Genomic DNA, 17,960 nt, shown 5'->3' with positions numbered 1-17,960 from the left:
TTATAGTGTTCCTTTAAATCATATGCTTTCCTGAAGAAGTGTGTTTTCAAAGATTTTTTGAAGGATTGGAGACTGGGTGAAAATCTAACGAAGAAGAGAAGGGAGTTCCACAGAAAAGGTGCAGCCCTGGAGAAGTCTTGGAGGCGAGCATCAGATGTGGGAGTACGGACAGAGGATAGACGTAGAACTTCAGCAGAGCGCAGGGGCCTCAACGGGACATACTTGTGTATTAGGGAGGATAGGTAGATTGGAGCAGGATTATGTAGGGACTTGTAAGCAAGCACCAGAATCTTCAATTGAGCCCTATATCTAACTGGTAGCCAATGTAGGGACTTACAGAGGGGGAGGCGTGGGAGGTGCGGGCGGACAGGAAAATGAGCCTCGCAGCCGTGTTCATTATAGATTGCAGCAGTGCAATCTGGGAACACGTAAGACCACTGAGAAGAGGATTGCAATAGTCAAGGCAAGAAAGAACAACAGCATGGACCAGCATCTTAGCCGCGTCTAGTGTTAAATAGGGGCGGATGCAAGCTATGATTTTGAGATGCAAGCGGCAGGATTTGGCGATCGACTGGACATGAGGGGTGAAGGAGAGGTCGGAGTCAAAGAGAACACCTAAGCAGCGAGCCTGCGAGGTAGAGGTGATGGTGACGCCGTTGACTTGGAGGGAGACAGACACGGGAGTAGAATAATAAGGGTCAGTTGACACCTAATTATTTAACAACCCGGGAGGCAAGTGTAAATAGTGTACAGACATGACATGTAAGTGGGAACCAAGGAAACATGCTATTATTTAGCCACAAAGGTCTACTTGTGATTATTAGAAATATTTAAAGGGTTACTCCAACCACCATGACCACTTTGGCAGGTAGAAGTGGTTGTGGTAGTAGGAAAATGTATGTGCAATGTTACTGCTTGAAACGCTGCACATCCAGAGATATTTGCAATTCTGTACAGGGGGCTAACCCTCAATGACCTATTTCAGTGCAAAGCATGGTGGGATTCCGTGTTCTAGAGCTTACAATCTTCATATCCCTAAGGGACGGAGATGGTCATCAAGACACTAAAGACAACTGCCCCGACATCCCTAACAGCTCACAGTTGGACTCTGACAATGATGGGATAGGGGATGAATGTGACCAGGATGATGATAATGATGGCATTCCTGATTATAATCCTCCCGGACCAGACAACTGCCGGCTAATTCACAACCCTAATCAGAAGGACACAGATGGTGAGTTGGGGGATCCACAGGTCAGGTATTTGCCATTAAGATTGATTTTGACTCCCATGTGTTGTGCTGTTTCTTGGCAGGGGATGGCATTGGTGACGTGTGTGAAGAAGACTTTGATAACGACACCGTGATTGATCCTCTAGATGTTTGTCCAGAGAGTGCAGAGGTCACATTAACAGATTTCAGGGCTTATCAGACAGTCATACTGGATCCTGAAGGAGATGCTCAAATAGATCCCAACTGGGTTGTTCTCAATCAGGTACAGTCAAAGGAACCCGGAAACTCAACTATGTATCATGGTACAGTGTCTGCCTTCTGTATTTTTATTTGCCCTAGACAAGGAACTAATGTGCTGCTCCTAAACTCATAAAAGAACACTATCGTTATAACTATGTTTTTAAGCCTGCTTTGAAAGCTAATTTACTTAGATTTAGGGCCTCCTATAATAACGCAAGTAAACGTGCCTATATTCCATTGCCAAGACACTCCTCACCGCCGTCCACTTTGAATCATCAATCTTGAAGACTTTCAACCAACCAAATGCTTCTCATAGAGAAGCATTGAAAAATACACTTTCCTTGTGTGTTGTGGGTATGTGTCTTGCAAATGCTTCTCATTAGCTGCATTGGGATGTCGGTGAATGGACAGCCACTCTGGGTGAGGAAGGAGAAGCAGAGAAGATTAGGCTCCTACAAGGCCCTAGTCAGGTTATCAGTTTGCACCCACTTCTTTCTTCACATAGCGATGGTTAATGGGCAGCCTATCAAATTCATGGTTCCAAAGTTCCTGTCTACTTAATGGGCTCTCTGTGACTGCCAAGGATTGGGTTTTGTTGTTAATTCTGCTCTGGGAATAGGAGGGCTTGCAAAGGCTTCAGACAAGAGATCTGCAGCTTTTGCAAGATCTTTTCAGATATACTAGACCTTCCAAGTGTCGCTAATTAGGAGGGACAGTTTCTTATTTATGGGCCCAAGTCCTTCTGTCCCTTTTTTTTGTATTGAAATGTCCCTGCTTCTCTAAGAGCTCCATATTGATGTCTGAGTGTATACCAGAGCTCGACAGAAATAAAACAGTAATGTATCTTTAAACTACGGTAGATGTGTTAAGAAAACAGTCTGTCATTATTAGTGGCAGAAGTCACCTAAATTTCCCAGAAAGGTCCCACCCCTGGCCACACTCCTAAAATTAGTGTCTGTCTTTGTGCATTTAAAATGTTAGAACACAAAATGCAAGACGGGCCAAATAAACAAAGTTTACGTTTATGTGGGCCACAAAAAACTTCAGTTTCCATAGAAACGTAGGTTTATTTAGAAAAGTACAGTATAAAAAAAAGTTGCCTAGCTGACACTGGACGTCTTCGTGCTCGTAGGGCTTCAAAATAAACAAAAGAGCGAATATATTTTAAGAAATGCATTTGCATATAAACAACATTTCAGTCCAACTACCTTGACATATTAAGAAATGTTTGGTAATGGAACTGAAATTTTGAAGTCCTATGAGTGTGTTCCTTACTTTGGCTGAGATCATCAAAACTGATTATCTCAGCCAATCCAATGCTTTCCTACGGGAAAGCATTGGGAGGCTATTGTGCATGTGTGGCAAAAAGCTGCACGGCCAATCAGCATCTCCATGGAAAGCATTCGGCGCCTTCATGCAGACCCAATCTAATACACTGCCCCTCCTCCCACTCAAATCTAATACACTGCCCCCAAATCCAACAATACCCCTCCTCCCTTCACCCATCCACTCCACCATACACTGCCCCCTTCACCCAAAATAATACATTGCCCCTCCTCCCTCCCACTCTAACTGAATAGATTTCCCCCCACTCTCACCACTCTACTTTAATACACTGCCCCCCACCACTCTAATACACTGCCCCCCTCCCTAACTCAAATAAATACACTGCCCACCCTTCCCCAATTTAATACAATGGCCCCAGACTTCCCCAAATTAATACACTGCACCCTCCCTCCCATTAATACAATGCCACCACTCCCCAATTTAATACACTGCCCCTTCCCTCTCTTAAACTAATACAATGCCTTACCCCCCACTTTTACACACTGCCGTCCCCCAATTTAACACACTGACCCCCTCCCCCAATTTAACACACTGGTCCCCTCCCTCCCTCAAATGAATACACTGCCCCCATGCCCCTCTTCTCCTACCTTACAATTTGCTGTCCGTCCTGCAGTTCCAGCTCCAGCCCTGCTGAAGCAGGCCAGACGCTCCTCTGGCACTGGGAGCAGGAGTGAAGGGGGAGTGACTTCTCTGGCCTGCTCAGCAGACACACAGCCATTCTGCCCTCTTGTGGACGGGAGAGCAAGAATCAGGAAATATTTTTCGCAGCCACAGCTGAAAGCGGCCCCAGGGCAGGCGGGCCGCAAATATGTTCACTGTGGGCCGCATGTTTGACATGCTTGCAATAGGGTATATCTATTAAATAGTGATTTTTTTATTTAGGCAGTGGATTATCCCTTGAATAGTTCTATCCTCCAAAACACATATAGACCATGCCTCCAAAGTCACACTGCTCAATTCTCTGCCATTTAGGAGTTAAATCACTTTGTTTCGGTTTATGCTGCCCTAGCCACACCTCCCCTGGCTGTGACTAACACAGCCTGCATGAAAACAAAATGGTTTTATATTCAATCACATCACATCAATTTATTTCCTGCTCTGTAAACTGAGCTTTAAATACATACAGGAGGCTTCTGCATGGTCTAATCAGCTATTAACAGAGCAGAAATTCTTAATTAACCCTTAACCTTGAGATCCTGCAATAGAGGCTAAAGATGGAAGAGACTTCTTATACCTTTTTTAAAATTATATACTTATTTTAAATCTTAACCATTCATTTGGATTTTGTACCAATGTAAGAAGGGTAATTACATAACTAAACTGCATATTACAAAATGTACTCATTAAATCTGTTGTATCTTACAAAGTCAATCTTTCAACATTGTTCTTTCTCTAACTATACCCATTTCCATCTTTAGCTGATATACCACTTGTTCTTTAACTACCTCCCAAACTGGAACTTTAACAGATTTCCAATTTCTTGACACAAGGATTTTAGCCGCTTATAAGATGTGCATAATTAGTATAGAAAATTGCCCGAAATTTGGGGCTATATGTAAATGCAACAAAAAATACCCGGAGTTGGATGTAAGGGTTAAGGCTTTTATGTTTTGTAAAGTATGTTATCTAAATGGGCTTGTTATAGTTTTAATAAAGAAGACAAGTAATAAATACAAATACAAAATTAAACAGAATTTGCAATAAAGGAAGTGTGAACATTAGAGGACTCTTTACAGGAAGTGTTTAAGAAGGCTGTGTAAGTCACATGCAGGGAGGTGTGACTAGAGCTCCATAAACAAAGTGATATTGCTCCTAAATGGCAGATAATTGAGCAGTGAGACTGCAGGGACATGATCTATACACCAAAACTGATTCATTAAGCTGAAGTTGTTTAGGTGACTGTAGTGTCACTTTAAGCAAAATGTTTCACACACATGCATACAATGTTCAGGCAAGTTGGCCACACACTATATAATATATACAGTAGACAAGGAGCCACAGCACAGTGCAGGTAGGTTGTTGAAGCAAACAGTATAGGCATGGGAAATAGATACAAACACTGCCAGTGTTAAAATACACATATAACTGTACACAGTACACAATAGGTTAAAACACAATTGCTAGAATTTTTTCAATATAATATTTTTGAGCACTAAAGTGCGGTCTAGTTCTCAGTATCATGGCGGAGGCAATAGCTATATAAACATTAGACAACAGGATCTGGTTGTGTGCAGCCTTGTGGTCTACAGCCAGTTCCTGTGTACACGGAGAATCTCAGCCAGGAAGAACAACCCATGTATTGTAGTAACTTTACACAAGGCCAATTTGTTTCTCTGCACCCACCACAATAAACTGCCATGCCTGGCTCTCAATGTGGCTGAATTACCATGAACCTCCAGGCAGGTTCCTCCTGAAGTTGCCCAGCAGCAGAATGCTACACTGAGCTGTTTGCATTAATTTATTTATTTTCTTGGAAATGAAGGAGCAAGAAGTTGCCCCCTTGTGGCTGCAGGCTGTTCCCTCCAGTCCACAAACCCACAAAGAGAGATCTTCTTGCTGTCTGGAATTGCGCCCCCTAGAGGCTTACACCACTCAGACTCCCTCCTTGCATAATGCTATCTCCCTCCCTGTTTTTTAAACCTGGCTTTAAAGGGGAACCAGAGGACCCATGTCTTTTTATTTTGTTGTGCCAGTGCAAACTGCTATACTCCTGCGGTCAACCAGAAAGACAATTTTCAGATATATCCCAAAGAAAAAAAAAGCATAAATACATAAATGTATGTTTTCATTGGGGGTAGATCGGCTAAATAAATGCATGTATACTTATATTTTGGACAAAGGAGTGTTTAACCGCTTATGGCAGATTTCCAGCCTTGTCGTTAAATAACACTAGTACTGGGCACAGTGTAAGGATATTTCGCCAGTTGTAATTGAACGGCTAGCACCGTCTAGTTTAGATGCAGAGCCATGTCTCCAGCAATCTCTGGTTCCCTTCACTCACTATAAACTTACACCTTTCCATCTAATAGCACTCTTAGTCACAATTGATTAGCTGCAAAATGTATTGTTACTTTGTAAATAATAATTAAATTTTTCATGCATACCTTACATTGTCCTTACCTTACAGGCCCAGTATCCAACATTAAACCATCACATCTCCCAGCAGCCACTGCTCACAAGTTAATGTTATTGTGCCAGTACTATCAACCACTCGCCGAGGTCTACGGTCCTTTTCAGAGTTCAAAATCCGGACTCGGTATTTTAAGAATTTTTCCAAAAATAACCAGGAATTCATATCTTGCCATTAGTATTAAATAGGTAGAATAACAAGTGTCCAATTTTAATTAATCTATTTTAAATTTTGTAAAACAACCTGTTACACTGCTCTTGCTGTCAGTCGGTTCTGTTACTTCCTGGTTTGGTTAGCTCAGAGGAGCTAAACTCAAGATGCAGCAATTGCTCAGACTCAGAGCACCTGCCTTGCAAAGTTTTCTAATTGAGCTGCATTGGGAAGTCTGTGATTAGACAGCCACATTAAAGGAACACTTTAGTGTCAGTAATACAAACATGTATTCCTGACACTATAATACTGGTGTGGCTGTTTAGGTGACGAGCCCCGCTCATGCTGATTTTACTCCTTTTTACTACCTTTCTCCCACGCTGCACCAGTCCCACCGCAGCTGGCTCTGCCTCCATGTGTAAGATCATTAGTTTTGCTGATCTAGCCAATCCGGAGCTTTCCCATAGGAAAGCATTGGGAGGCTATTGTGCATGCACGGCAAAACGCCAGCTTGGCCAATCAGTCTCCTCATAGAGTTGCATTGAATCAGTGCATCTCTATGTGGAGTGTTCAGCGCTTCTATGCAGTGCGTGGAGACACTGAACGAACCTCTAGTCTGATTTACTGTCACTAGAGGTGTTACTAGGCAGTAATCTAAACGCTGCCTTTTCTCTGAAAAGGCAGCGTTTACATTGAAAAGCCTGCAGGGAAATCATATAGACACCAGAACCAATACATAAAGCTCTAGTGGTTCTAGTGACAAAAGTGTTACTTTAAGTTTATATATAGTGTTAGCTGCACATACTAGAGTAAATATTGCAAGCCAAGGTTTCATATGCCCTCAAAGAAAACATGCAAAACAAATCACATGCATATATTCTTTAGAGTAAATTTACTAAATTGTTTAGGGTTTGTCTGAATGCCTTTTTAAATGCCTATAACTAGTGATCTCACCTGAAATTTATGTCTTGTCCCCAGGGTATGGAAATTGTGCAAACAATGAACAGTGACCCAGGTCTAGCAGTAGGTAAGCCTTCCCGTCTGCACACTGCGCTCAGAATACATTCTTCTTATAAAACCACATGGTTTCTCAATCTGTCTTTATGCCTTTCACAATGCCTGCTTTATATCACATTCACTATTGTAAAAGACACGCAATACGCTGAGTATATGGGACCAGTAAATGGTTAGTGTTTTACCCCAACACCGTCAACACCATTACATGACAATGGCATTTCATTAACGTACAGGTGGGCGTCTCACCACTATAGTTTCAAATATATTTCTGGGGGGAAAAAAAAATCGACCAATGATAAAGCATATTTTGATAAAAAAAAAAAAAAAACCTTAGACCAGTAAAGCTGCTCAGTCCGTGGCTGAGTAATGAGTCACTCTGATTGTTCATAAAAAGAAGCTGTCAAACTGCAGATCATTGCAAATGGAGCCACTTAAAATCTTGAAAATGGACAATATCTGTGCTTATAATGCACATTCTGAACGGCATTCTGGGAGAGATGTAAAAATCTATCAGGGCAGCTGTTTCTGCGTTTTCACTATACATTACCTTGTTTTTAGATTTAGTAGAGTTTATTTGAGTGGTGACACTGTGCCGCTGTGGATGGGTTAAGTCCTGTTATGAATTACCCTCCCATCTACTGCGGCTTCTTCTGTCGCAACTTCTTATAATATCTGTACATGTCCTCGCAGGTTATACCGCCTTTAATGGTGTGGATTTCGAGGGCACCTTCCATGTGAATACAGTAACAGACGATGACTACGCTGGATTTATTTTCAGTTACCAGGACAGCTCAAGCTTTTATGTAGTCATGTGGAAGCAGACAGAGCAGATGTACTGGCAAGCTACCCCATTCAAAGCCGTGGCTGAGCCTGGCCTGCAACTTAAGGTAAGGTAACTCTGATCATCCTCTGAATCCACTGCGCCACCAAACCCCACTTAACCACTACCTCCACTGGTCAATCAAACTCCTCTATCCACTTCCCAATATTAGCATTACTTATGCGGTGTCCATCATGCAATCCCAGTAACAGCCCCACACATCATCTGGATCCATCAATATAGAAACATAGAATGTGACGGCAGATAAGAACCATTCTGCCCAAATTTTCTAAATACATTTTACGTCCCTGGCCTTATCTCAAGTCTAGAATAGCGTTATGCCTATCCCACGCATGCTTAAACTCCCTCACTGTGTTAACCTCTACCACTTCAGCTGTAAGGCTATACCATGCATCCACTACCCTCTCAGTAAAGTTTCTGAAATTATTTTTAAACATTTGCCCCTCTAATTTAAGACTATGTCCTCTTGTTGTGGTAGTTTTTCTTTTTTTAAATATAGTCTCCTCCTTTACTGTGTTGATTCCCTTTATGTATTTAAACGTTTCTATCATATCTCCCCACTGTCTCGTCTATGCTCCAAGCTATACATGTTAGGTTCCTTTAACCTTTCCTGGTAAGTTTTATCCTGTAATCCATGAACCAGTTTAGTAGCCCTTCTCTGAACTCTCTCTAAGGTATCAATATCCTTCTGAAGATACGGTCTCCAGTACTGCGTACAATATTCCAAGTGAGGTCTCACCAGTGTTCTGTACAATGGCATGAGTATACAACCAATGTATTCCAATGCAACCAAGCATTCTGCTAGCATTTCCTGCTGCTCTATTACACTGTCTGCTTACCTTTAATTCAGAAATAATTACCCCTAAATCCCTTTCCTCAGATGTTGAGGTTAGGACTCTATGAAATATTCTGTACTCTGCCCTTGTTTTTTTTTTTTTATTCTTTATTTTTGTTGTGCAGGTAGGTACATGACAGTATCAAACGCCACAACAGCGAACTTATATGTATACATACAGGCTTAACATTGGCAAGAGTGTGTGCACATTTTTTAAGATATAAAGTATAAGCAAGATCAACATAACAGGCTTAACAATGGTGAAGTGTTACTGCAAAGTAGGTTAGCATATGCGTAAATTAGGTGGGTTTGCTGTATACTACTGCAGTGTTTTGAGTGCTGGAACAAACAAGTCTGCTTGAAAAAACTAGGCCGGTGCTTCAATCATAAGGATCATCAGACTTGAAGAGTATCAGTTAAGTAGATTCGGTAAATAAGTGAGTGTTCGGGCTGTGCTATACAGCCCGAATGGCAGAGTGAAGAATAAAAGTGAATAAAAACAAAAAACTATTAATGCTTAACAATACTATTCTAGCTATACTTTTTGTTGTAATGTCACAGGCTAAACATGCAGTTTCGATCATGCTGGTCAGGGATATCTAGGTTGTGTGAACATGCAGCAGGTTCATGAGTGATGCAAAACAATGGCATTAGAAGAATAACATAAGAAAATAATAATAATTAGTATTGCAAGACATGCCTATTCTGGTGCGCATGTTGTACTGAGCGTTAAAATAAGGCTTATACTAAACACGCTATTCTAAGGACTCACTGCTGCATGTCGTTCAATAGTTGAACGGAAAGTTGTAGATCAACGTTTGTCATATAGTAGTTTAACCATTATTATTATTATTATTATTATTTAACCATTAACCAAGATTGAGTAGGAGCCTGGCTTGGAGTCTGGGCAGTACGGGTGAGCTACCAAGTGTCTTGTCAGACTGGTGTGTTTGCCGCTAGGCGAGTGTCTGGGCTGTAGGGTATTGCTAGCGGTAGTACTGTCTCATGGGGTGCGTGAGGCGGCGGCTATGGTCCCGCACTGTGTGCCTGTAGGGATTCCCCTTTCAGCCTATACCCACCGAGTTGTTAGAGTGAGATTAGTGTGGCCTTGGTTATGGGCTTTCGGGGTGTCTATTAGCGAGATCCCCAGGGGCACAAGGTTGTGCTAGTGAGAAAACATGTTAGGGGTTCTCAGTAAGTTTTCTCATTAAATTAGGCGGCCAGTATGTGAGAGCCCCTATATGAGTGAATGGATAGGACCCCGTCCTGAAAATGAAAGTGTAATATCTATTCATCTTGACTGGGGGGGGGGGGGGGGGGGGGATAGGGGTAGGGGTGGTCCGTAGTATGGTCCCCAGTGTGAACCCCAGTTGCTAAGGGTGCATTATAGACCTTGTCACGAGCCTTAAGGGAACGTAACCTCAGGTGGTCAACTATTTGTGGTGGAGGAACATAGGAAAACTATAGCGAAAGTAAAAGAAAGTAACAATAACAACTTGCGGTAGCTTAAATCTGAGTTCAGTATGCAGTGGAGTCCATCTTTGGGCCCGACATGGGAATAAAAATCCAGCTACTAGGGCGTTAAATTTCAGGTTTCTTCCCTGGCATGTGTTTTGCGTAGCGTGGTGCGGGGGGTGAACTCCGGTACGGTGGAGGGGTTCATTCCCAACAGAATCGTTGTGGCTGTCTTCGCTGGTTCGTTCAAGTTCAGGCCTTGCAGGTGACGTTCCAGCTCTTGGAAATTCGAAGCTTTGTATGTCGCGCCCTGATGGGTAAAGGACAGGGCTCTCGGGAACCCCCAATGGTAGGGAATGTCCTTTGCCTGTAGTTTCTGCAGTAGTGGCTGTAGGGTCTTGCGCCATGCGATGGTGCCTCTGGTGAGGTCCGGGAACAGTGATAGGGTTGATCCCTCGAATAACAGAGGAGTGTGCCCGCGGGCTGCTGTACGGATCAAGATCTTGTCTTGTAAGGTTTGAAATCTAATTATTAGGTCTGACGTCGCCTCCACTGGTGCAGTCGTCGGCCTCGGCAGTCGGAACATGCCCTCGATCCTGACCGCTTTGGCATGTTTCGGCGGCAGTAGGATGTTAAGCAGGCGTCGTATATAGTGTGGTAAGTCAGTTGAGCTCACCGAGTCTGGGATTCCCCGTACTTTCAGGTTGGTACGCCTCCTGCGCTCCTCCAGGGCTTCAGTTCTGTCAGCTGTGGCTCTTTGTTTCTGCTGGAGCTCCGCCAGTGCATGTTCCACCGCGGTGAGCCTTGAGTCTTGTGTGTCTGTTTTGCCTCCAGGAGGGTTATTTTGTGCACGGCCCCGTCTATGGCGTCTTTGTAAGGGGCCATGTCCGCTGCTATGTTCGCTCTCAGTTCAGAAAGCATATCCTTAAGTTGGTCGGCTGTGACCGGGTCTCCGGCAGCCGGTGGCTTGGCTTTTGGCGCTGCTGGTTAACTGCTCAAGGTCCCTACCCGAGTGTTGTAGGAGAGATCCTCAGAGGAGTACGAGGAGCCATCGTCTCCCGACGCCATCTTGTCCCATGCTGGCCTTAGAGGGCCTTGCAGCATCTCTCCAATATCGTGGCAGAAGGGGCCTCTGTCCGCTCTTTGCTTCTTGTTTTTTCAACCCATTGCCCCCTTAGGTAGCAGTGTGACCGCTTGAGGTTGGGTACTGGTGCTGTTTTTGCCGTTTTACAGCAATATTGTAGATCCTAAGCTCGGAGCTCGGGAAAGTGTGGCCGCTCCGTTCGGCTGCTGGCTCCGCCCCCCCTGCCCTTGGGCTTTTACGTCCAAGATACATTTTCTTGCACTTATCCACATTAAATGTCAGTTGCCACAGCTCTGACCATTTTTCTAGTTTACCTAAATAATTTGCCATTTGGTTTATCCCTCCTGGAACATCAACCATCCTGGAACATCAACCCATCAGCAAAAAGACATATCTTACCATCAAGACCTTCTGCAATATCACTAATAAATATATTAAAGAGAATGGATCCAAGTACAGACCCCTGATGTACTACACTAGTAACTAGACCTTGCTTTGAATATACTCCATTGACTACAAGCCTCTGTTGCATGTCACTCAGCCACTGGCTTACCCATTCAACAATATTGTAATCCAAACTTAAAGATTGCAGTTTATTGATAAGCCTTCTATTTGAACAGTGTCAAAAGCCTTACTGAAATCTAGGTAAGCAATGTCTACTGCACCACCATGATCTATTATTTTAGTTACCCAATCAAAAAAAATCAATAAGATTAGTTTGGCATGATCCCTGTAGTAAACCCATGTTGTCTCTGATCTTGAAATCCACGTGATTTTAGATGTTCAACAATCCTATCCTTTAACATGATTTCCATCACTTTTCCCACTACTGAAGTAAGGCTTACTGGCCTATAGTTGCCCGACTCCTCCCTATTACCTTTATTGTGAATGGGCACAACATTCTCTGATTTCCAATCTTCTGAGACTGCAAACCCAAGAACAGACACACTCATTCTCCAGGTCCATCATGCAATCTTAAACCCACTTATAAACGGGCTCAATATGCATTAGGGCCTGATAATTCGTACAGTTTTGTTTTTGCTTTGGTTTCAGGCTGTGAAGTCTAAAACAGGCCCTGGGGAACAACTGCGGAATGCGCTGTGGAACACAGGCCATACTCATGACCAAGTCCGGCTGCTGTGGAAGGACCCACGGAATGTAGGCTGGAAGGATAAGACTTCATACAGATGGCAGCTAATGCACAGGCCGCAAGTGGGCTACATCAGGTAAACTGACAATTTAAATATTGCAAGGTATTTAGTAACACATACATTATTATTATTATTTCCCTCTGCCACCCCCCTCCTGCCGCGGTAAATAAAAAGGGTTAAAAACCTTTTATTTACTTACCTGATCCCAGCACAGATGTCCCTCATACATTAGGCCTCCTCATAGGAAAGCAGTAAATCAATGCTTTACTATGAGGGAACACTGATTGTCCTCATGCATAGTGTGATGACGCCCAGAGTCAGTTACTGGACCAAAAGTCTGTTAACATCCAGGAAACTCCTCTAGTGGCTGTCTGGTAGATTTACATTGCAGCACTAAGGGCAATAAGGACACTGCACTCAGTGAGCTAAAGTGGTCTGGGTGTCTATAGTGTCCCTTTAAGTATGTTAAAAGGTCACTAGTTCTAAAGTACTTTTTTTTTTTTTATTGAGGTTATTGAGGTAATTTCCCTCATGACAAGTTAAATAGTATTACTATGAGTATGCAACAAAAGCATATCAGGCACATTAGCAACATAAATCATACCTAATTTTCACTCCGAACATGCTGCCCTTTAAGGGAAGCCTCACCTCCAGATACCTTCATATAGCCTTCAAACTTGGACCAAAAATCCTGGAACATCCTGTCCACACTCATGGCGTGCACCATGTTGCAAAGGACAAGGTGACTTCAGCCTGTCTGTGGATGCTGGCAAGCACTTACTGCAGCACTAGAGATAGATGTAGGGATAACCCCTACCGGCAAGGGGGGGAGGGGAGAGAACAGTGGAAGACCCTCGGAGAAACATTGTCATCTGGCGCATGGATCGGACGCATCTCCCACACGTTAGTTAGTAGGCCACAGGTCTGCCCCACTCTCTATCTGTTGAACACGACTGGACGAGCAGCTGGATGCACTCCACCATAACACAAAATAGTGTATCTTCAGTTTAGTAGAGTTAAAATCGTGGGATGCGTGCAATAAGGCAAACTGCTTAATTTTCAGCATTTACCCAAAGCTTTCTGGATATGTGTCCTATCATCATGGCTGTTGGTGTCCGCCCCCTGACTGCTTACTTTTTATCGCAGTTAACTATGTTGCTGTTAGCAGGAAAGTTAAAATAGGACGTAAAAGCGACACTATAGTAACTAAAATAACTTTAGCTTAATTTAGCAGTTTTTCTATATTGGTCATGCCTCCGTAATCTCACTGCTCAATTCTTTGCCATCTACGAGATAAATTACCTTTGTTTCTATTTGTGCAACCCTAGCCACACCTCCTCTTGCTGTGACTGACACATTGTGCATGAACAAAAGGGTTAATTTTCAATCAGATGTTAACTTACTTTAGACATTTTTATCTCCTGCTCTGTAAATGTAACTTTAATTACACACAGGTGATTCCTGCAGGGTCTAGCAGACTATTAACAGTGCAGGAGATAACAAATTGTAAATTAAATAGACTATGCAATAAAGGAAGTATTAAACATTAGGTACGCCAAGCAGGAATTGTTTAGGAAGGCTGTGCAAGTCACATGCAGGGAGGTGTGACTAGGGCTGCATAAACAAAGTGAATTAACTCCTAAATGGCAGATAATTGAGCAGTGAGACAGGAGCGGCATGATCTATACACCAAAACTGCTTCATTAATCAAAAGTTGTTTTGGTGACTATTATAGTGTCCCTATAAGGTAAGTTGTGTGGAGGGGATTTACCTATAAAATGTGAACTGCAAGTCCTATCAGTGCCAGGTTGTAATAAACTATTTCTTTTGTTTATCACTTTTGTGTGGGTTGCTTTAATAGATGGTTTAGAATTTATTAGCAAGTTTTGCAAACACAGAGTTTACTGCCAGAAGCCTGAAGGGAATGATTATACTCACCAGAACAAAAGCATTAAGCTGTAGTTGTTATGGTGACTATGGTGTCCCTTTAAATGGTTACAAGAACTATTTTCTCAACTTAATTTTTTTTTTTTGCGTTATGCTCTAATGGAAGCGATTGATCTTTTCCACTTCCCTTATTAAATAAAAAAGAAAACCTATTAGATTAAAATTTACCTGCAAAGGAAAATCTCATTACATTTGTCTCCAATGTGCAGCGCGTGCTGACAGATGTTATTATTACGCAGAATTTAAATTAGGCAGCCCGAAGCAGAGTTCTGAGTTGCCCACGTACAGGATTTCAAGCGGATATTCTGTACATACAAACTCCTTCCAAAAGCAGAAGTAGTCATGGTAGTTGGATAACCCTTTAAATTCACTTTTAATTCCTGACAATTCTCACGTTTCCAAATAAGCCCGTTTCGGTAACCTACTGACATACAGCCAACTCGTTATAATACAGTGAGACTGTTAGCTCTCATTACTCTGCAAGTTCAACTTTGTCAAACTGGTGTACAATGTCCTTAAGATTTACATGGAATCTCCTTTCCCTTTCACAAAAGACTTGCATTCCAGAGTCTCAGGAGTTATCCCCCCTCTTTCCCCACTAAATCTACAGAGGGTGTTCACTTACTGGAATGGGAGAGCATTGCTCCACTTTTTTTTTTGTTTGTTAAGCTGGTGATGTCAGCGGGGAGATGGACATTGCCAGGGCAACTCAATCCCAGTTAAGAATGCTGCGGTGATCGAGGGAAAGATCTTTTCAAATGAAAAGAAGCGGAACAATAGGCCCGAGAAAGAAAGCGGGTTCCTGGGTCTGGGAACTGATTCCAGGCAGTGACCCCGTGCTGTGCTTCCCAATTAGCATCCCCTCCTCTGTGTATCCCCCTTCTCCCCCCCGCACTATGGAAAGTGAGGTCATGCAGAGGGAACTGCTAAATCAGAACCGAGGTGGAGGAATTGCACCAACATGTCTCATTCACACTTTTTTTTTTCTTGCCCAGATTCTAATGTTTCTACAGTTACCTGTACTATTAATGACTGAATGAATTAATATGAATTACATATTTTTGAAGGTGGTGGATTATGTCGGGGTCCTTCTGTGGGGTTCTGGGGTCCTCAGCCAAGGATTAATGGGGTTTTTACCTCTCTCACTCAGGGTAAAGCTATATGAAGGCGTAGACCTGGTGGCTGATTCTGGAGTTATCATTGACACCACCATGAGAGGGGGTCGACTGGGGGTCTTCTGCTTTTCCCAGGAAAATATCATCTGGTCCAACTTGCAGTACCGGTGTAATGGTAAGTTTGTGGAAAGGGTGGTGTAGTTGGTTATAGTGATGGATATTCCAGTCCACACAAGTATTGGTGAAGTGCAAGTGTAGTCAAGTGCTACATGATGGAATAGCAAGGGCTATGTGAATACATGTGATGATGATTAGTGATGTGTGGGTGGTGACCGTGAGGTGTTGCACGGACCATACAAGCATTATTGTAATGCCAAGAGATACTGTGGTCTGTATATTGGTGCAAATTTCTACTGAAGGGCACATGAGATGACCTATTTTAACACAAAGTATTGAGGGCCACACATATACAGCTGGTTGTGGCAGATACATGGGAAGTCAGCTAATAAGGGGAAACATGATTATACTAAGGACAACCCAAAAGCCATGATATTCAGTTCCCCTGCTTACATATTAGGTTCATTCTTACTCTAGCCAAATAAATTAGATATTTAAATGTCACATAATTAGCAAGATAGAATCAGTGGCTGTATTGATGGGTGAAAGCCAACTGCCCAGTCTAATCTGCCTTTTATAAAATCCCGGGTGTTTTTCAGGATTTAGTTTTCTGGGAATACCTTTAACCATCTCAAGCTCTCCTACGGCTAGCAATTGTTTTTACAACTTCTCGATGAGTTGAAGCGCAAGTTCTTGGTTGAAGACTAGTTTCAGTGATCTAGAAATGAAAAGATTTTCAGGGTCAGAACTTGTCTGTAATATGCAGATAAATATATTGAGGAGTATAATCTTTCTCTTAACAGACACAACTCCAGAGGACTTCGAGCCATTCAGACGGATTCTCCTGGAAGGGAGAGAGTAGCAGACATACATCATTTATCAAACTATCGAAACTTTTGGAGTCTGTGCCCTAAGAGCCATCACCATACTGTACCAGACATTTGAACCAAAGCTCCACAGACTATGGCAGACTCCTACAGTGCCCTAGGTGGGCACAGTAGAGGGGATCTTATACAAGCTTTCCATGAATTAGGACATCTTATCTCCTCATAAAAAGCACAAAGAGAACTTGTCAAACTGGCACTGGGAATTATTACCCTATAGTTGAGTATGAATATCCCAGGAACTAACCTTCTAAGGAGGTTGACTTCTTCAATACCAGTATGCGACAGCATTCACTAATCCTCAAATTGGCCAGAGTGTAAATAACTATAACGGACTCCCCAATCGACCAGTCAAGCTTACTCAGCAGCAAAGCTCATGTGTCATGCAAACAAAATGGCTGACAAAGACTCTTGGGCCATAATCTATACACATCCATGGAACTGATAAGCTTAATGAGGACATTTCATTTTTACGGTTTAATGGTTGCTGTTTCTACGTGTTGCTTAAATTTTATTCCTCCACTGTGCAGTTGATTAATATGTCACATTGTGACCAAAATCATTACAATTTTTTCATAAAGTTCAGAATGGTTTTCTAGTGAGTGACATCTTGTGCTCTGTTCTATAGGTCTGCTTTTTTTAAAAAGTATTCTGCTATAAAGACACGTCAAGAAATTGAGCATCCTCTTCGTACGTCGGTTCTTAGACTATACTGCAAGTTGGTCTAGTCCTGACAAAATAAGAGCATATATATTGTATGGTTTTAGGAAAAAGCTGAATGATTTAGGAAGTGCTTAGTTATTAGGTTTGCATTTTATGAAACAGTATGTGAAGGTCACCTAAGGAGTGGTATGTAGGAAAAAGTTACTGAAAGGTGTTTCAATACATCGAGAAGAAAATATGTTTAGGTTAAAGGAGCCAGATCCTCATAAGTGGTAGAGAATAATGTTTGACACCTACAGCTATGAAGGAAATGTACTGATGCATTGTAATACAGAAAGGATAGCATCCTGATACTGCACAGTGTGTAATGGATGGTTTGGTGGGCATAAATTACATCGACTATGCAACTAGGCACTTGACGAGTTAGAATGGTACAGCAGAGTAGACAATGTGCTGTAGGGAGGGAGAGTCTGTGGATGGATGAAGTGGCTGTAGAAGTAGGGAGACGTGCAAGAATTGAGTAAATGAAGGGAGGGCATTGAATGTGAGATGTGAGGTGCTATAATAGGGGTAGGCAACCATTGGCACTACAGATGTGGTGAACTATATCTCTGCTAATGCTTTTGCAGCATTATGGGAGATGAAGTCTGCAACATCTGGAGTGTGAAAGGTTGCCTACCCCTGTGCTTGGGAAGGGAAGGTAAATGCTAGAAGAGAAAAATAGAATGTGACGACAGATAAGAACCGTTCGGC

General features: G+C 42.5%; 1 protein-coding gene across 1 annotated transcript in view; it reads left to right on the top strand.

Moving 5' to 3' along the window:
• The window catches only part of THBS3 (thrombospondin 3), a 74,621-nt gene extending 57,479 nt beyond the window's left edge, over positions 1-17,142 (top strand). Inside the window, exons 17-23 of the mRNA XM_063439396.1 lie at positions 1,041-1,234; positions 1,315-1,493; positions 7,077-7,125; positions 7,806-8,002; positions 12,384-12,556; positions 15,579-15,718; positions 16,464-17,142. Coding sequence (XP_063295466.1) covers positions 1,041-1,234; positions 1,315-1,493; positions 7,077-7,125; positions 7,806-8,002; positions 12,384-12,556; positions 15,579-15,718; positions 16,464-16,522 — 991 coding nt within the window. The 3' untranslated portion in view covers positions 16,523-17,142. The remainder of the gene's footprint in view (positions 1-1,040; positions 1,235-1,314; positions 1,494-7,076; positions 7,126-7,805; positions 8,003-12,383; positions 12,557-15,578; positions 15,719-16,463) is intronic.
• The last annotated feature ends 818 nt before the right edge of the window (positions 17,143-17,960 follow it).

This window comes from Pelobates fuscus, chromosome 13 (assembly GCF_036172605.1).
Source record: "Pelobates fuscus isolate aPelFus1 chromosome 13, aPelFus1.pri, whole genome shotgun sequence".
Lineage (NCBI taxonomy): Eukaryota > Metazoa > Chordata > Amphibia > Anura > Pelobatidae > Pelobates > Pelobates fuscus.
This window is presented reverse-complemented; position numbering and strand designations above follow the sequence as displayed.